At 37.5% G+C, this 21,516-nt stretch overlaps 1 protein-coding gene across 6 annotated transcripts in view; it reads right to left on the minus strand.

Annotated features, from left to right (window-relative positions):
* CACNA2D3 (calcium voltage-gated channel auxiliary subunit alpha2delta 3) overlaps positions 1–21,516 on the minus strand; it is a 398,896-nt gene that overhangs the window by 272,367 nt on the left and 105,013 nt on the right. For all 6 annotated transcript variants that reach the window (XR_004242342.1, XM_032120753.1, XM_032120750.1 and 3 more), the window contains exon 4: positions 4,912–4,971. Coding sequence is in view for 5 of the 6 variants with exons in the window: in XM_032120753.1 (XP_031976644.1) it covers positions 4,912–4,971 (60 nt within the window). In the remaining variant the exon portion in view is untranslated. The remainder of the gene's footprint in view (positions 1–4,911; positions 4,972–21,516) is intronic.

The following is a 21,516-nucleotide window of genomic DNA, read 5'->3' on the forward strand; positions in this document are numbered from 1 at the left end:
AGAAGACATTATTCTAACAACCAGAAAAATGTTAACAGACTGTAAATCTATTTATCATGTGCCTCATACGATATTAGCGAGATAATAAATACGCAAACAGACTTGTCTGAAATACTAACATAAAAGTAATGCGTGTGTTATAATAGGAGTTTAATAAGATTATGTGGAATAGCTGTTCCTTGTATTTTCCAGTACCTGATGTCAATGTAATTATCATCTATTTGTTTAAATTTTGATTCAATCACTAAGCATTTAACAATCCATCATTATAATTTTTTGCCTGGTATCATTATACTAAATAAATAGTTAGGTCAGATTTTTTTAAAAGTAGCAGCAATTTAAGTTATAATTTTATATCTATATTTAAGCCCTATAGCTAACAGCTAAATTTCACAGTTAGTAAAAGTCAGGTAGCTCTCCTTGAACAATAAACTATTGAGTAATAGTAACAGTTGGATTAGACCCAGAAGCTGTAAACCCCATGAACTGGACTAATTGTGTTCCTCAGCCCTCTTTTACTATTTGTGCTTTCTCCTAAACATCTGAAGTCTTACTTTTTGTAGATTTTTAAAATATGCATTAAAAAGTACATTGTTCACATGTGTAAACCACTGGAAACCCCTTAACTCTCCATCTGCTGATTTCACAAGATTTTTTATGTAGCCAACACACATAGTCTGAGAGTAAGGATGTGATTTTTCAAGGACACAAAATGCAATTTGGAGTTAACAGACAGCAAAATCTGGCAGACAGGTACCTAATTCTGGTATAGTTTTGCAGACCTTTTCCTTGCAGGTCAGCCATATGGTATAGATCTTAGAAAAATGAATAATGAAAAACAGCCTTATACCAGTATTCCTTTTTTATCCCACTAAATTAACTTTAAGAGTATTCTTAAAAGAAAGTAATCTTTTCCTAAAAACCATTTGATTAATCCTCTTCTAGTCTTTGGACATAAAACTGAAATTAGGTCAAACATCTTAACATATTGGCACTTGAATCTCTCCTATCTTATGCAGGAAGTAAAACTACAACAATCAGAAAACCTGGTAATTCCAGTGCATCAACTGTGCACCAGCTTTGATTCTAGTAGAAAGAAATAACCTTGTTTTTTATCATCACATCACACACATGCAGAGAAAACTCAGCAGGAATATAAAGAAAATGAACTAATGAACTTAATTAACACAGAGAAAATAAAAGAACAACCCTGTGGATGTGTATTTGTAGTGAAATCAGTCAGCAAATGAACAAGTAGTCATGACAAAATTTTATATGACTTCCTCCTGTCATTGGGGTCAGAAGTATGAAAACTGGATAGGAACTAAGTATTATAAATCTTTGTTCTAAGACTGATGGGGTTTTTTTGTTTATAAGAAACAAAGCACAAGTTATTTTTACTGCCGCATTGAGAACTCCAGCACCAGCTCCACCGCTGAGCACCCACCTCCTGAGATTATGGAAACCCAGAAATGCTCCGGCCCTGTGAGAGGGATCCTTCCCTCCCTCTGTCCAGTTGGTGACAGCACAGGTTTGTGTGCACAGAGCTCAGTTACAGTCACATGGATGGCACAGTGTGCCCAGGGCTCAGGAGCCACCCCAGCCCCGTGGCTGCAGGCTGAGGGTGCTTTGCCACCCACTGCAGGAGAGCAGCAGCTGCCTACCACATTGGTGCATTTTTACCCTTCAAAATCTGTCCAGTTTCCAGTGGTTTGAGGAAAAGTGGTGGGAGGAGAGAGCCTCTAAACACCTCTGTGGTTGTATCAGCTGCATATGTGACAAATTTTTAGGTACATGACAGATCCAGGGAAGAGGTTTCCACTTCAGACCCTCTTCATGGGTCTGAACACCAAATCCCCCACAGTGTTTCTGTGAGCCATAACAAGGCAGTTCACATCTTAGGAAACACACACCCAAGCACAGAGGTAGTAAAAGATTAGGAGGCCAAATTTCAGTTCACAATAATTATAAATTACTTGATTTTTTTTTTTTTTTTTTTTTTTAAAGATCATCTCCTATCAGAAGATGTCACTCTCTTTATTATCTTTCTCCAAAAATTTTTCTCTGGCAAATAGCTATGCCAAGAAAACTAAAGGATAATTTTAGGATCACTTCAAAACATGCAACAGCCAATATTCCTGCTGGGTATATGAGTTTGGCAGTTGACCTCTTTGCCGGGGGCTTTTCCATCATGTTAAAGTCTCAAAATCAGGGAGATGGCTTCATTTTAAACAAAGGTGAGCACAGACATTCCCACATAAAGGAAGAAGTGAGAGGAGCAATTCTTTACACCTGTGAATATATTGTGACAGGGCAACTTGCTGCAGTAATACAAATGGTAACTTAGTTTACATCCCCAAATACATTAGGCATGACTAAAGAAATTCCACTTATAAACTTGAAAATAGTATTTAATAACACAGAATGACTTACACCCATATCCATGAGGTAAGAAAACCTTGGACTGAGACTCAAATGTAAGTAGCATTTAGATGGTTATTACCTTATAACCTCATATCCCTAAACAAAAAAAAGAATCACCCAAACCCCAAATATTGCAGGTTAAATCTTTAAAGACTGTTTTCATTGATTCATAGTTGGGCCATTACTCAAATATGCAATGTATGATGCTGATGAGTTAAACATCACATCAAACATTTTGATTTATTCCTTTCAATTCTCTTGGAATTTTATTTTTTAACTACAAGGTTGGTGGTGCCAATAGATTCAGTCCAGGGATAGATAGTTGAGTGCTTAGACCATTACACAGAATTACAGTATATTGATTAGAATACCTATTGGATAACTAAGGACAAAGCTAATAATGTTACTAAGAAAAATGCCCCAGAAGGGATCGAGTCTAGTCTACCCAAGTAATACAGTTTCAGCATTGCTGAAGAGAATACCAGCAGTCTGAAAGGTGAACCCTCACAGTTATTATTTTCTTTAAGTTGGTGTTTTTCTACAGTCAATAAAAATATTAATACAATTTTATTTCCCCCCTTTATCATTTTTATGTACTAAAACAATACTATCTATGCTGTCCTCAAGACACAGAAGGTGATGTTGGACAAAAAAAAGCAAAACTACTTCCTTTATGGGCTTTCTGAATTTCCAGAATATCTGAGCACAAAGACCACAGGCTGGTGCTATATCACATATCACTAATTGAAAGCATTTAATCCCATCTTCCACACGTCAGCCTAAGCAATACAAATGCCAAAAAATTCCTCTTTGATAGCAGAATTGTATACACTGTACATTATATAAGCCTTCTGTTCCCCTCCACTTGAATGTACACTATCAAATCATCCCGGCCATTACTTTATACTGAGCAGATGGTATTACGAGATTTTTGATAAAGAACAACAATCACCCAGCAAGGGTTGCAAAGGGGTCGCTGAAACCAAGATTAACAATTGATTAGCTTTAATGGACCGTGACAGTAATAAACAACAGAGCTCCACACAAAGATTTGATTGTCCTGTTAATGCTGCTGACACAAATGGCTTTTAACTGGCTTCCTGAAAGTGTTAATATCGCAGAGCCCCGGCAAAAAAAAAGGACTTTGTCAAAGTGAGAACTGTCCTGCAGTGAAGAAGCATTTACAGTAGCCCTCTAAAACATCTTCTATGAAGTGCATTTCTGATTTATTCAGACAATAGTTCCTATTTCTCCAAGGCTTAAAGTTCAACAAAATGAAACACAGCACACCTCTGCAAGGCTGGAGAGTAATAGAACTCTAAAGCACTTGAATACAGAACCCAGCACTCCTCGAATATACAACAATAATGTGAATTATCATTTTCACTGTGCTCATTTCATCCTTACTCGAACCTGGGCTGACAGATCTTAGTATTACAGCCTTCTAAACTCAATTTTTTTACGCTTGGCTCTGATAAGTTTACTCTATTTTTTCTTTCTGCAGAGAAATCAGTAATTTGCATCATATTTTCATTAAAATAAAGTGGTTTTGATTCGAGGAAGTAACCATGGCAAAATCTGAAAACAGAACTTAACAGATCTGTTTATTTCTTAGATACACGTATGGGAAAATATCTATGGAAAAAGCCTCTGTTTCCTTTAATTCTTTAAGCTTAAAATTTAAATAGACTTATGGCAAACATTCACAGAAAGTTTTAAAATTAAAACTAGGTAGAGGCAAAGTAGACAAAACTCCACCTAACATGGCATTCAAGGAACCACGGATATAGGAATTCAATTAAAGGTAAGGAGGTATTTACTCATCTAAGCACCGAGTAAGACTTTCTGTTAAACTTTCAATGTCGGGTTAAATTACTCGGTTTCTAAAATCAGCCTTTTTTTTTTTTAAATTATGCGTCTTATTCAGGCAAAGGCTTTTCTTTTAAACATTTTTAGCTGTGAGCTGCCACGGTGCTGCTCCCTCCCGTGTTATTCCTAAAGGCAACACACAACAGTGGTGCAGCTCTAAGGGCTCCTAGGAAAGAGGAAAACCATTGTCTGCTCTAGACACAGATCCAAACACAGAGCACTTGCACAAATCAAGGTCATACTTAATCCCGTCCCTGTGGGTCCCACCCCATGTGCAAACTCGCCTCTCTGCAGAGCAATTCCTTACCAGCACACTGCAGCGACACAACACGAGGCTAACTGCTGTGCTTAAAATTGTGACCTGCTCAAATATGCAAGGGAGTTTAAATGAAATCTCTGAAAGAGTAAAATCCACCTGCTTGGTGTCCCAACACACAAGCGCTAAGTACATAACCTGTCAAAATACTGAGACAGCCTTCATTAATTCCATTTTCTGTAATCAGCATCCTTCTATTACTCACATGCTTGGCTTTCTACAGCAGCTCTTCAAGCAAGCTATTGTATAAACCATTATATATACTCTGATGAAAAACAGTCACGAAAGTAATTATTTACTACCTGTAAGTCAGCATCAAATTCATGTTTCAGGTAAGCATCTTCTGCAGCTTCAACAAGGCGCTGGAAAAAAAATAAAAAAAGGTGTGTTTTTGAAATAATGGATAACAATTTTATAACCTGGTACAAAAGCAGAGATTTTTTTGAGCATTGTGCAATCCATCTGCTCTCATACTTCATTGGATACAAATAAATGATACAGATTTTTTTTTAAAAAGTTTCTTAAAGCCCCAGTATCCACAGCTGGTGGTACAAAACTGTTACAACTGCTCAACTATTAATAAATAAAGAAATAAAAAGGTCACTTTTCCCATCAGTGCTCAGCTTCCTGCAGCTCCCATTCTGAAATGATTTTTGAGAGAAAAAAATAAAGTTTATTTCACGCTGGACTTTATTTTGCATATAGCAGCCCTTTTCAAATCTTCCTTAACATTAAAATAGGTATTTCAAACACACTTGATTTCAAGAAACTGACATAAAAATGAGTTTCTAAATTACACATCAGCTATAAATGATAAGAAAAATAGAGACTAGGTTTTTTTACTGAGCATATGAAATACTACCTTAACACGGTACATTACCACAAGATTTTTCTTCAATTACAGAAGTAACATTTACTCAATGGCAGCAATTCTCTAGTGGTTTTACCCTCTTAGCAATATCCAGAGTTCCCTGTAGTAGTTATTGTTCTCCACCGTTATCATCTGACAGGAAAAAAACAGGGTTGCACCAAAACACAGCTACCCAAATCATTTAATTCGTAGAGGGGTTTGCTGCAGATATTCTGTTGGGAAATGACATTATACCCTTTCTTAGGTTTTACTCAGGGTTCTTTATACTTCAGAGTATTTTAGCCATGGGAGGAACTCCTACTTTTTATTTAATCTACCTGAACATTCATATATGTACATCCCAAAATCAAACAAATACTCTGTACATGACTTTTATATTCTTTGCTGAATGTGCACTGGTGCACATAGATATTTTTCAAATATTTTACATCACAAAGTGAGGTCCAGACTCTCATTAACGATACACAGAGTGGGCAGCCGTGCACACATTTTTTTCCCCCTTTTCATAACAGTTTGCACATTTATCAACTCTTTGGATATAAATCAAAATGAAATCAGAATTCATATTGATTGCTATACAGCTCGAACTATAATGGAAACTGAACCAAGAAAAATATTTCTAGTTGCCAATGCAGAAAAATGGTTGAGCAGAACACTGACAGTTTAAGCAGAGCCACAGGGGCTGCAGGGAGGGTTTGTGCTCAGCAGGGTCTGAGGAGCAGTGGCAATTCCCAGCCTTCCTTCACTGCTCCATCCCACCTTCCACTACCCACAGCAAGCACAAGCCCCAAAACCCTGGGCCCTCTGCTGGGCTTCTGCCCCTCCCTGCACACCCTGTGGGGAGGCTCTCCAGACCTCTTCTTTGGTGCAGAATTACAATCTCAAACATGAGATTACAAACTAGAAACACTCTTGATACCTTGGCTGACAAAGCCCAGCAAAGGGCCACCTTCCCTGAGCCCTGTGCTGGGAGTACATCCCTGACATTTGACTGGTTCCAGCTTTAAACATCTTGTCCCATGAAAACCCAGCTGGTCACAGCAAACCCTTTTGACCCAAACTGGAACTGAACTGAGACGGTTCCAGTGCTGGGCAAATCAAACCAGAACTGAACTGGCAAAATGTCCAAGCTCACCTTCCCACGTACAGGGGTAAAAGAACCCATCAATAACAATGCTTCCCAATCTGTTGCAGGAGGGGGATCCGTGGAAAAATATTTCAGAGGAAACAGTGAACTTCTGTGCAGCTGTTCCCACTACTCCTGTACTATTTGAACAGTACTAAGAACAGACCTTGCAATGTGAAACATTAATGAACGTTCATTTGAGCCACTAAATTTTTGTCTTTAGAGCCTAGAAAGGGAAGTAACACAAATTTACTCCTCTGAGGGGGAAACCTTACAGAAGCTGAAACAAATTCATACACATTTGAACATTCTCAGAAGCCCATCTTTATTTAGCATGCTAGTGGCCTGCTGAAAGGATTTTACAAATTTAGCCCTTGTTTTTCAAGTATGGAAAAGGCCTTTTATGTAGAACAACTACTCTAATTCAATGCATTACTGCAGATGTGTTGTCCTTTATAATAAAGCCATAGGTGTATTACTACTCTGTGCTCACCTGATACAAAAGTTCATGACTGATGAGTTTGAGAGAAAAAAAGTAAAAGATCAAAAAAATTCTTCATACTGAAAAGAATTTTTCATAAGAAAAAGAAAACCATGGTTTTTCTTTCTGTGCTGAAATATTTACTTACTCATCAAAAGAAAAATTATTATTGTATTTCATGAGATACCAGTGATATTAGATATTAGTACCTGGCGGGCTGAAAAATAATTCATGGCTTCTTATATAGTTTGTATTGATCCCAATGTGTTTCAATTACATTTTTGCCTCAGTGAAATAAATCTAAACTAAGATTTATCTGCACATGTAAGAAATAACTAGAGAAGCATAAGACGGGTAATAGTAGAAACATCTGGTAACAAGGGCAGCTCAGAAATGAAAATGCTTGGTATTTTATTGAATTATTCATTAAGATTTCACTTGTTACTTTTTTTAATGTACGTTTCAGCAACATTCTCTACAAGAAACTCAATGACAAAGAAGTGAACTGTCTACTGATAGGAATTTTTCCTTGAAGCTGTAGGAGCAAATATGTAAGCATATTTTATGCATTGCCCTCACAAAGCTAAATAAAAAATTAAACGTTTGGTACATGAAATGAAAACAATACAAGCATATGCTGCATTTTCTATGTATCAGTCTTTAACCACAATTTGCTTTAAGTATCTCAACACCATTATGAAGGAGACCATGAGAAATCTGGGACAGTTACAGAAAAGGGAAGCCAATAATAAGCCCAACTCCACAAAATGACATATTAGTGGATATACACAAATTATATCAGAATGAAGAAATTGAATGCAAATGTTTCATGGGTTTTTGTTGTGTTTTGAGGGGAGTTTTTGATTGGATTTTTTTTTAAAGAAGTCCCCAAAGGGATGAAGCATGATGGAAAAAATTCCTTAGCACTCTGCAGGCAAAAATATAAAAACCACATGTAATACTGCAACATTTTTATATGGAGGCAAAAAACCCCTTTTAAAATATTTTAATGATTGAGCAGTTATCTAGCAATAATTCTCAACATTAGCATGATTAGCAATTTTAGCTTAACAGTTCATAATGACACTCTTAATACAATTGCCAATATATTTTCATTTGAGTAACCACACTCTCAAATCCTTGCTGTAGCAAGTAAATGCTTCCCAAGCTGTGGTTATCCTGAAGGGAATTGTGAGTTCTCTGCGTGTACTTACATGCAATGAATTATGAACACAGAGTGAGAATTGGTACAACTACACCATTCTAGATTGTTTTCAGAAGAATTTAGTCCTAAATGTGGAAAACTGTCTATGTGCACATGGGCAGGCAGGTCAAGGGCAGCACATAATCTTTAGATAAAGCAATTATAAGGCTCTAACACACAGCTCTCTTGAGGTTCCCCCAGTTAAGGAACGAATCCTTAGAACTTTCCCAATACACATAAACATGAGAAAGGTGAACTGCCTGGCCCAGAATATCACAATGGAACCTGGATAAAAACAGGGCATGAAGCAAAAGATGAACAAATAACATATCCACAAAAAACCTCAAATGTTCACCAAACCAGAAGGTCTATATTTGGTATATTCAGTGGTACTGATATCACAAACAACATAGAAAAAGCTGAGAGATGAAAATTTGTTTGTTACCTCACAGTATTTTTTTTAATAAATCACTGAGCTATCTCTGAATTGGGTAATTTTCTTGACAAATTATATTATAATTTCAGTGAACTGATATTCCCAGATAAATTCTCTTTGAAGTTAGGTTGTTATAGGGATAGCAAAGGAAAGGTGAAACAGAATGAGTGAGGGGGAAAAAGAATCCAACAAAAAGAGGGAAAAGGAACAGAAATGGAAAGAAAGGTGAAAATAAAAGATGTAAATAACATTTTTAAGAAAAACACATCACACAAACATCCAGAGGATAGGGTAGTTATTTTAGCTTCTGAGATATTTTCTCTTTTCGTGCACTTTTTAAAGGTTTTAGATTACTTCTTAATGATTCTCTTTCATTAGAATCCCATTCTGAAGTTAGATTAAATAAATTCATAAGCATAACCAAATTTGAAACAGTTTCTGAACTCCTAAACTGTGGAGGGTTACTAATCTTTATCCATAAATGCTGAGTGAAGTTATGCTCTTCTCTCTTTTTAGCTATGAAATCTTAAAGAAAAATTTATATTGCATTGTTTCCTCTCTATTTTTCTAAGATGAACCAACTGCAACACATAAAACCAGAAATACTTCTCAAAATTGCTCTTCTGCAAACCAGACTGCTACAAATCACAAAAAAAAGGATAGAAGATGGCTCTAATTTAATTATAACTAGTGTCAGCTAGGTACTGGTACCATCTCAGTCCAAAACATAAATAGTGTATGTCCCATAATATCAATATAATAACTTTTCATTTCAAAAAAGGCACTGGGATATCACAGTTATTAAAGAAATGTAGATAAACCTGTAGGCTGGTCTTATATTCCAGCATCAAATGCATTCAACTAACTACAAAAAATAGCCCTGAACCCCAAAGAACTTTCTCATTATTTGCCTTGGCATCAGATCTGTTTGAGGTTCCTAAAAAAATTGAATATGACTTTGAGGTTGATTTGAGATGTGTTTTGGAAGAAAAAATAGTAACAATAATTTGTGTAACTTTAACAGGTTTGTCCCTCTGACTCCTATGTATGGAACTGTAACCAAGATTTCTATCTTAATCAAATATAATGAACTTTGTTAAGAAAAACAGCAGATAACAAGAAAGGAAAACCTATGCCTGTTTTTAAAACTTTATTTCTTTCATATTTTGTAGCAAGATTTCTAGTACATTACCAACCAAAAACTAGCAGCCTTCTGTACACTGAAACATCAGTTTTCTGTATACAGAAAATACTTATAACTACAAATAGTTACCCTTCTTCAGGTGAAATATTCAGTGCAATTTTAATAACCCTACTATTGATTTGCATGCCTAATTTCCAATCAAATTTTACAGTAATTGAGCTGTGAACATGCCAAAAATATTCCCTAAAGTGCTGCCAGATAACTATTTAAACATAGTTCAGCAGTTGAAAGTATTCCTGGGAGAGAAACGAGATTGTGTTTCCATTATCAGAGCAATTTTCTTCACTGGCCTCTCTGTGAGAAGCCCACGCCATGCATGTGGGAGCACTCAGCAATAGGGCACTAAACTTTAGAAACATTGCCCAGGTACCTTCCTATGACTTCCCCATTTTGGGGTTCATTTCTGACGTGAAAAAGGGGTTTTCCTCTCCAGAAAATCTGTAAGGCTGCAGGTGCTTGAAAACTTCTGACAAGTTCGGGCTGTTTTGAGAAAGAACAAGATTTATTAGCATTAAGTGAGCTTAGGTAATATTCTGGCATGGTGCTAATTCTGCTGCAGGTCCTCCTTACTTCCCTCGGAGTTCTGGGGTTTGCTCCTTTCACATCTCATTTAGTGGAGAAGGCAAAGAAGCCAAGAGAGAGTATTTGATGCTGTTCCTCTGTCTCAGTGTTATTTCCCAAGCCCATACCCATCAGATAGCAATGAATGCCCAATGTGCAAACAGGCTTCCAAATCTCGGTGTTTTATCACAAAAAGCTTTGCATAAGTGTTTGCCACAATGCATGGAGAAGCATCAGACACAGATGCTGACCTTGGAGGAACATTTGCTCCTGTCAGAAACACACGAGGTTTTTGACAGGGCAATGACACCAGACTGGCAGTTTGGCTGGTTTAATCCCTGAGCACAGGGACACACAAACACACAGAAGTTTCCTCTTTTCAGAAAGCCCAGCAGCATATTTTATTCCTTGGGTTGTTCTCCTCAGCTGTGAGGTATTTTCTAGGAAATTTTATCACTAAAATTGCTGTTGCTGTGACTAAGGTGCACCAAAAATTATTTAGTGCCTGTTATCTTGATATTCGATTTCCTAGTGCTTGTGGCTTAAGATAGAAATCAATCTTGCAACTAATGCCATACAAAAACTGCCTGCTCTAGGACTACTATCAAATTCCACTGCAACCCAGCCAGACAATGCTCAGCCACACTAAGTGCAGCAAAGCACAATCAAAGCAGAAATTACAAATAAAGGATAAAAATAAATTAAAAGCTTAGCATATGCAATTATCGCAAATAACTTCAATTATCCACTTATATTCATTCAAAACTGGCAGATATTCAGGTTGATTGTTGTTAGAGTGCTAGCTGGTTTTTTTGAAGCAACAAGAGTTCAGCTTGGCACAGTGCTGGACAAACAGAAATGAAACTGTAAATGGATTAAAGTACATGAAATTCACACATTGCCTAACAGTGGCTGAGACAATCCTGGAGTAATTAGATGCATTTCTACTTAACTAGGCCAACACTATATTTAATTATGGCATCTGGAGACTGCTAGGGCATGGAAGGAAGGCTCCATATGAAGAAGATAACACATTTGTCTTGTACCAAGTTCTTTAGTGCTCAAAAGGCTGCACAAAGCCAATATATCAGATATAAAATATGCAGATTATCAAATCTGCTCCTACCATGTTATTATGTCTAGCACAGAGCAGAATGAGGTGTTAGATAGGGTTTTATTCCATACTTTTAATTCTGTAAGTCCCAGACATCAAGGAGTCAGTTCGGCTGCAGACACAACTTAGAGCTGTTCCAGGGATATTTAAAATGTGATTTGTCTGACTGGGATACAGTAACAACCAGCTCCTTCAGCCACCACCTCTCCTGCCTCAGGGCCAAGAGGAAGATTCTTCTGCATTTTGCACCAACCACGAATCCACCCAAGGTTGTGTAATTCTCTGGAAATACCTTTATGCATCCTTTTAATTTCGCTTGCAACATGGCAATACAATTTGTCAAGTTCTGCTTTCAATGAATAATTCACAACCAGTGCATTGTTCTCTTCCACATAAATTTTAAAATCTAATCAAAATGTTACTTTGTAAAACACCTTTCAAAAGCAAGGGAAGCAGGCCTGTGAGTCCAAGCACCCACCTGTTTACACACACCTTTAAATATATTGTCAACACTAACTTGTATGTGTCATTATGACCCTTTTTCCCCTCCTGTATGTGGAAACCACTAGATTAAAACATCTGATTTATTAATCTTTTTCACACATTTAAGGTGCCACAGGTCATACTCTTTACCTGACTGTCACAATCACTCTCCTGCTTGGATAATGACAGACTGTCTGTTCTGCATTTGAGGCCAGTGAGGACATACATGGTTGAGCAAAAATAGCCTTCCCTCAGCTCTGACAGCTCTCAGCACCACTGCTGGATGCTTGGCAGATCTTACTTGAGAAACATTTGGGATAACTGTTTTCATGTAAATTCTTTTAATGCAAAATTCTCTGTTGGTTGGATTTCTCTCACCTAACCTCATCTATTTCAAAGTTAATCACCTCTCCACTGAAGTTACCTAAACACCCTTCATATGCAGAGGCAGAAAACTCCAAAGGTGCTGCATGTCCCATTCTAAAATAGCTCATAAAAGACAGCAAGACCTTTGGAACTTTTCCTTCACTCATTTCTTTGCTAGATGTTTAAATTTATGTGGTTGAAGCTAAGGGACACGAATCCCACACCGTATGCACAAAACAAATGAGCTCAAGAGAAATGGAAACATTCCCATGTTCACTCAATAAGGGAAAGGACACCTGAAGCAATGCTTTTTCCTGACAGCAGTCCTGGGACAAGTCGAGGTGTTTCTGTTCTGTTTACATTTAGGCAGACCAAGTGCAATAAATTGTCTTTGCTTTGTTCCCTCACTCAGCTTTTTCCTCACCTCTGCACTAAGGCTCAATCCCCCAAGTTAATTCAAATTCATCTTGCAATTTGTGGCCTTGTTCAACCAAACCAGTCATGATATACTGTCCTCCTTTCAGTTTCCAACCAGATTACTGTCACATAACAGCAGAAAAATCCCTGAAGACTTATTACTCAAAACAAAGGTCAGTTCCAGAGTTCGCAGGGACTTACTTCCATTGTCTAGCCCAGCACTTGATCACAAGGCACAGAGCCTTGTCTTCTCTTTCACACCAAGAAATGCAATTTCCATTGAACTGGTTTTTAATTCTCACAGGGTCAGGATGTCAATTGCCAATAGATTAACTGAAAGGGAAAATTTTAAAAAACTGAAAGGAAAATGAAACTGAGTTTTCGACTAAAACCTTCCCAACTTCCTCTTGCAAGTAGAACTCTCTAGGATAGATATTGAGGCAAATAGAGCATTATTGTGAAGATGTGTAGCAAGCTCCTGATATCCATTTCTAGATGGATCAGTAGTGGATTTTGCAAGCATTCACCCAAGACTTAGAAATCCAGTGTTACCTTTCAGCTTAAACAGGCATGGATTCAATACTAGCACATACCAAATTCTGCCTTCAAACATAGCCATGGCTTAGTTCTGCTCCTTTCCTTACTAAGCACAGCCCTAGACCTACACTCCTATTTCTTTCCTACCCCTGTCTCCATATTCTGAGCTTATTAACATCACATTAGGTGTCCCAAACTCCACTTTTAAATTTTTCATAATATTCTCCACTTCTTCTGTAGTGCCTACCAATTATTCTTTCTTCAAAATAGCTTTGGTGTTCACACTGTCAAGCACGTTCATGACCAGTCTTTTCTAGGCCCCTACCAATTCCTCGCTCTGCCAACTTCCATTTCCAATTTTCCCTATTCCTTTTGCACTCTCATTAAGCACATCTAGAATATCTTGCATAACACAGTCCAATTCTGTTTCCTTTGTCTCTTTAGACCATCTCATTCTTCTCCAGTCTCTGCTCTTTGGGGCAGTACCTTCCTCAGCCTCTCCTAAACCCATCAACAGATCCACTTGGCTGCTGACCCTCCCATTTTCCAGTGCCCTAATGTGAGCACAGAGAGATGAAAACTCTCTCCTGAGTCCAGAAGGCACATGGATGCACTGACAGTGCCTCAGGAGAGAAAGACACAGTTTCCCCTGCCTGCTGCTGGCTCAAGCAATAAGAAAGTAATGATCCAGGTGGGGGAAAGTCTTGTTCAACCCAGTACTGAAAATTCACAGTGTAAAGAACTTTAAAGGATCTCACTTGCAGACAGTCTTGCTGTGATACATTTCTAATGGCCATATGTGTGGAGTTCCATGTGTGGAGTTTCCAAATGCTAAAAACTTGATCCAGCTGGAACAGAATTTCAAAGAAAACCTTGTGTCAAGGCCCCAGCCCTGCCAATTTCAAGAGCTGGTTCCCAAGAACAGAAGTGCTACAGAGTCTTAATGAAAAGAACATCAGTATTATGTTTAAAAGAGTAAACCAATGCATTTCCCCTGGTTTCTCTCTTGTAAAAAGATGAAGTTCAAAGATAAAATTCCAAGCTTCTTTGGTCTCCCGAACCATACTTTATAGTTCTGGAGACTTGGTTTCTGAGAATGTTGGAAATAATTATAAAATCAACTTTCAGATTAAGTGATAATTCAGTCTTTTCATAGTTTTGTATATTCTGGCTAGTCTAGTACAAAAAAGAAATATGGGCTATGTTGAAACTCTCTGGTTTTGGACATTTTGGAAAAACTTTCCGGTGTGGACACTTGTCCAGACTTAGTAACTGGACATCAGTTCCATGTATCTAAAAGGTTTTGCTGGTACCCTATGGATTAATGCTGAAGTCCCAGATGATATATACAGATTGGCAAGTCTGTATTCGTGTATAGACTCCATCCCATCTATTCATTAATTATTTTTATAAATTTTTTTTTTTTGGTAATAATATTATTTTTCAAACTATTTAAGAACAATATTAAACTGTCCTTGTAATTAATGGAAAATTGCAAATTCCCAAACCCAAAGGAAAAGCTGCATTGCATAATCAAAACCTTATCTGCTTTGCTTTGTAAAGGTAATGAGTTCAAATCCAGGGGGTGTTTTGTTCCTTATTAAGAAGAGTCTTGTAACTTGTATTCTCCTAGTGACTAAAAGATTGCTATACTTTCACCTCTTAATTAGTTTTTATCAATTGAAACATTCACCATTTAATTATTGTATGCAGATTTATTTGGAAAACTAAGTAAAATATGCAATGCAGCACATACTTTCCATTAAGTTTGACACACCTCTAGATTTTGGTATGACCTAGGGAAGTAATTTCATAGAATACTCTCATTTTTTTATTAATTTTTTTCTCTTGACTCTCAAAGTGCTTCTAAAATGCACCTGGGAACAATAAGAGTCTTCACAGAGCTAGCCAACGCCTGCAGGTTCAAAAAGTAACAACCAAGATTGCAACCAAGCTTAAAAAAAGCTATTCACTTAAGTTTGCAGAGGCAGTGAGTAAATTATAACAATAGTTTCCCATTATCTTGGACTGTAGGAGAATTGTGAACCACCCCCACTGCTGGCTTCCTCTACTGGCTGAAATCCCTCACCCACCACCACAGGTTCTCCCACCATCCATTTATCTACAACCAGCAAATGTGCTCCAAGTGCTAACAAAGGGGGAAAAACCAGAACGCTGAGATCATTACGGTTGCTACAAGCAGTTTTAAGTCTCAGTTGACTCGACCCTGAGAAACATGTGCAAAACACCAATTTTCCATGAACAAACCATGAGGCCATAAAGATCTATAGCCATTGATGCTCCTTGCCTTCTGTGGTTGTTCAATCTAAAACTCACACACTAATGGAGAATCACAGAAATAATAGGAGAATGGAAAGATCTAAGCTAACTCTGTGGATCCATATGGAACTAGGCTTCCCTTTAATTAAATCCTTATTCTGTGAAACTGCCTTCACTTTGCAGGCTGGAGCCTCTGTGAACACCTTGACTTTGCACACCTCAATAAATCTGTCCTTGGCATGGCAACAGCATGGCCAAAGGCAGGGATGAGAATGGGGGATTGTTCCTCCAGCCAGGGGTTTGTGGGGTGATAGCAGGACATACCTTAAACAAACACTCAGGGCCAGTCTTGGATCGGACCTTCATGAAACCCCACTGGTACCACTGAAAGGGGCTTATGATAGACCTGGTGTGTTTGTGCAGCGTTAGATTCTAAAATCCATCATCTATTGGTTATTAAATCTGTTGGGCAACCTCTCAAAGACTTATATATTAGATTTAGCTTTTTAAAAGGGTCTTTTGTGCCCTTTTAACAGTTACAACCCATTCCAAAGTAATAAATTGAATAAAGTGATTTGCAATATCTGTCATGAAAAACGTGTAATGCTAAAGTACCTAGAGGGGCTACAGGAGAGCTGGAAAAAGATTTTGTGCAAGGGCATATAGTGATGGGACAAGGGGTAATGGCCTCAAACTGAAAGGCAGCAAGTTTAGATTAGATATCAAGAAGAAATATTTCTCTGTGAGGATGGTGAGGCCCTGGCACAGGGTGCCCAGAGAAGCTGGGGCTGCTGCATCCCTGGAAGAGTCCAAGGCCAGGTTGGACGGGGCTGGGAGCAACCTGGGATAGTAGAAGGTGTCCCTGCCCATGGAAGGGGGTAGAACAAGATGATCTTTCATGTTCCTTCCAACCCAAACCATTCTATATTTCTAGTGAAAAGAAGATGAAATGAAAGGTATTTTCTATGACCAAACCTTTATAATTAATGTTTTCACTACACCAGGACACAGAGATGAGTCAAACATGCTCAGTAATTAGGCTTTCATCATAGGCCCTTGAAGAAATAAAGAGCAAATTGAAATGGAGAACACTTCTGTGTAACACTTAAATGGCTCAGAATGAGTTCTCACCAACTGGATTTTTTCTATTTCTGATATCTCACATAATCCATATAAATTATATAAGACCTCAATAATGTAAGTACCAATAAATAGCCATAAATTTTTTAAAAAGACAGAGCAATGACTTCTTTCATCTGAAAATGTCTCAGTCTATTGTAACTATTGGCAGAAGATCTGAGATAACCATTGACTGAAAAACCTCACGAGAGAGATTCAGAAAATTAGGCAGAGAGTAATAGAGAGATATTGCATATATAATAAACTCAAGGTGCAGCTCAGTTTACACTCCTTCCATGCTCTTCAATTGGTGACAAGAAATTTGCCTGCCACACTTCTGAATTCAAAGTATAACACTGGTAAGTTCTCCTAAAATGACTTAATTTTCCTCACTTTTAACTCAATAATAGATCTTGGCATGTTATTAACTTTTGAACACTTTCTGGACTACTCAGGTATTTCCTCAGCTAAGTAGAGGAAGCCCTTGCTTTACTACAGGTCTAACAGAGCCCTGCCAAAAAGTCCATCCTCCCCCCACAGCCTGAGCAACTCTCACTATAAAAATAAACCACAACAACAAAAGAACTACAATTTAAAACAAAAAAACGTACAGCCAAATTTTTGCATATATTTAGCAAGGTTATCATTTATCATCAATTGCCTTTTTTAGGCTAATTTGTAAGAAAGCAATCTGTGCTTTGCTTGGATCTAACTGAATCACTTGTAAAGAAAAATCAACAACTTGAACGTGAATTTAAACGGAAGTGGATTGTTTCTATTAATTTCATCGGGTTGATTGATGAGCACAGCAAGCTACTGATCTAAAGCATCAGCTCCTAACAGCATCTCCAAAAGATGAAGCACTTCAGGCACTAACCAAATCTGAGACCTAAGCAGTTCTTGCTCTTCAGCAGACTACTTGTGAAGTGCTCTTTCCCCATCACTGCTCCCTTCCAAGCTTTGTTATTTAACATTCCACTATCAAAATAAAATATAACTATAGCTATGTCCCACTTAAACTTCAAAGTGTAGGAGGTTTTACCCTCTGTGTCTACTTAAAAAGTAATTTTTATTATCTGGTGTACCTAGGAATAAATTATGTTTGCCATACGTAACATTTCCTAGAGAGCGCAGGATTTTGGGGACAAAGACTGCCACCTTTTGGCAATAGTCTGTAACAAAAGAAAAAAAAAAACAGTTTTCTTATGTAAATTATACTATTCTAGTGAACATCTTTATTACATTATTTTAGCATCTTATATCCAGCAAAGTGAAGAACAAAACATTGGGTTTAACTTCAGCCAGCATGAAAAAATTCCAACTTTTAGGATTGCTGCATACAAGGTTTCTTAGCATAGAATCAGAGAAATCAGACCTAGGGGGTTTTTTTCTGGAGGACATTCTGAGTAGATAGCCCTGGCACATAAAGTTGAATATTACATAGGAAAACTTGTTTGTTTAAAATATAAAAATATGATTTTTTTTTTTTAATGCACAATTTATTTCCCCATGCAGCACTGATTAAACCTTTGAGCAAGTCCGCTCTATTCATTAGGTCAGAAGTTCTAAAGAAAAATTATTAAATAGTTTAAAACTGTATCAGAATATAAATAATCTACTGCCAACCTTAACCAGTATCCTATTTTTTCAATGGTTAACCTTGGAAACGAGGATTTTTCATTATATTTTGAGTGCTGGGGCTTCTTTAGTAGTTGAAATAAAAAGGAGTAAAACCGGATTCCATCATACAGCACAAAGGATATACTCTCAGGGATTCAGCAGAAAGATTTTTATATTGGGCTGTGTACCTGATGCAAAAAAAATCGGGGATGGTGGAATCACCAACCAGCAGTGTGTCACAACTACCATCTTGATAGAGCAAGGCAAGAGAATTACTGAAATAAATAAATTAACAGAAAGTATGGAATGCTTGGATTCCATCTGAGAAACGCAAAAGCATACAGGTGGAATTCTCCTAAAACATGGACAGAAACTCTTGGGGAAGAATTCAAGAATGGTTTGAGGCTTTAGAAGACTCCTTAGAGGTTCCAGAAAATACTCATGGCAAATGAAACATGCCGTGAGTGTGAAATATGCTGAGAGATCAAAAGGTAATCAGTAATACAGAGGACAAAGGAAGGGCCAAAACAGGACAACAGAGGACCTGAGAAAAGCTTGTACATCAGCAGCATGGGGGGAAAAAAATTATCCAAGTTTTTATTTTCACCAGAAAATGTAAAAGCCAGAACTCATGCAGAACAGCTGAGAAGACGAACGTAGATAACACTGATAGAGCAAGATTAATTTGCAACTTCAATACGTGAAGAAATCTAAGTTAAAGAATGAACACAGAAATGCAGATATATTTTTGTTAAAACAATTATAGAAAGATCAAAAGAGTATTTTACTGAGCTTCTCAATGCTGAAATTCACAAAAGCAATCGGCCTTTTTCCAGACAGCTGAGCCATTTGTAGAAGAATGAAACTGTGAAGAGCTTCAAGAGGCAATCAGAATACTAAGGAGAAACAAAAGCACCAGGTGTGAGTAATCTTGGCACTGAATTACCAAGAACAAGACGGGGAAAGGAAGTCAAACGCTTTATAGGGGCATTTGGTTGGTTTGAGCTTGGAGAAAATTTTCAAACATTAAAAAATGTATATGCTCTATTAAAAATTTTTAAAAAGTAATCTTGTTTCACAGAAAACTAGTCTTGCACTGGAGAATAGAATTTTGAAACTTTACCTTAAAATGCTGTTTTCAAAATCAGTTACATTTCCAGCATGTCAAAAACACATCTTTCTTCTACAAATGTCAGAGGGGTTTTTTTGTTGTTGTTTTTTGTGTTGCTGCTAGCTTTTTAATTGTATTAAACACATATAATCTATTAAAACCAGGGACTTCAACTGCATTATACTCTTGATTTTAAGAACCTAAATATCATCAAAATTAAAAGCTCGCCCCCTTTAAAGGCTGCATTGAAAACAAGTGACTAACCCTGTGCCATATGGAATTTCATTGATTTAACTGAATTTCAGCAGTATAATTCTGCTTTTACTAGTGGGAGTCATGAAAGCAGATGAAGGGTAGCAGAGCACAGCAGAGTCTACTACCTGTCTGGCACCATAGCCATCCTGCACAGATGGAGGAGGGATATGGTACAGGCTTCCAGGCTTCCACACCACACAATTCACAGCTCTTTGGAGCAGGATAACAGTACATGCTGCTTAAAAAACTATTTTGCTGCTGTCAGCAGGACTTCCATGTGGGGACTGCCATGCTCCCACTGCACGTATTACACGGCTTGCTGAAGAATGTGCCATTTCCAGTCTTTTCAAAATCATGTCCTGGTGGTCAGGGTTAATGTCTGCAATACCCTCGGCCTTGATAGTTTTCAACTGACTGAGGAAGTAAAGAAAAACATTTTTTTAGAACTCTTAGGTATAAAGGCTGGGCTTAGGGGTGTAAAGCAGTATTGTCTTGGCAGCCTCAACTCTAAATTCCTTTTGGTGTTGAATTTTGGGAGACATTTTTCGGGGTGGAGGGAGGGGGAAATTATGGTTGTTTGGGGATTTTGAGGAGTTGTTTTGCATATGCTGCTTACTCTGCTCAAGTTAAGTCTTTTTCCAATAGGTGTTTGAACTCTTTGCCAAACAATATTAAAATAAAAATGTGTAAGATGTTTCCCGTGAATCTTTAAGTATGAATGATGGCTAAGTCATACACCAATAAAACTTGCAAGGTCAATTTTATTACACGAATGTGTAGCAGACCGTGCAAATGGCAATTAAATCCTCAATTTTTAAAAGTTGGGATATTGCTTTCTTCTTCAGACATTCAGTAGGGATTTCCAAAAGCAGGCATTGAACCCCAGGGATCTCCACTGATATATCTAGGAAAATATTTCAGTTCCTCATTAACAGAAACAGCAAAGCAACAGAGGATAAATCCTTGTAGAGTAATAAAATAGTACAGTAGCTGTAAGTACCGCAACGGAACACTCCCATGTATAAATATGGGTATTGATTAATTCAGATCCCATTTTGGAACAAAAGTTGTGCTGACCACCATCACTCTTAGCTGTCTGCTGAGGCAAGGTAAATGGAAGAATAGCACAATGTCTTGATTTTATTTTTTTATACATGTGTTGTATACATTCACTTTTACCATCTGCAAAGAAACACGCAGGGGAAACTGCAACTCCAGCCCTACCCTGTTTATTCCAGCCCCATACAGAGAGGGCAACCTCCAAAAGAAGAAAGTTACTGTCCCACAGGATTTCACCAGGCAGTTATTTTGTCTTTAAAGCTACTTCTGAATCAGTGGAACAAACCTACTTTAAATAATGGTTTTGAAGAAGACAGCTAGGTTAGAAGCTAATAGAAACCCCAATATTATTATTTCTGACCATTGTCTGTCCCACCCTCATAAGCAGTTTCACAGATGACACTTTCATTTATGCAGACTACACTGGCTTGGGCTCATTTCCCAAATCATTTACATTGTGATACAAGTTTGGACTGTTCTTAAAACAATTTTATCTCCATTTTAGGAGACTGCAGAAAAAGTAAAGAAAAATTTACCTAAGTGAGCCAACATAGTAACAATATTGTTTTGTTTATGAGTCCCTTCTCTATTTTGGTTTACGTTTATGTCTTTCCTGATACCATGGAAGTATCAAAGGATATGCTAATGATAAGCCATAGTGGC

The sequence above is a fragment of the Corvus moneduloides genome, chromosome 11 (assembly GCF_009650955.1).
Source record: "Corvus moneduloides isolate bCorMon1 chromosome 11, bCorMon1.pri, whole genome shotgun sequence".
Lineage (NCBI taxonomy): Eukaryota > Metazoa > Chordata > Aves > Passeriformes > Corvidae > Corvus > Corvus moneduloides.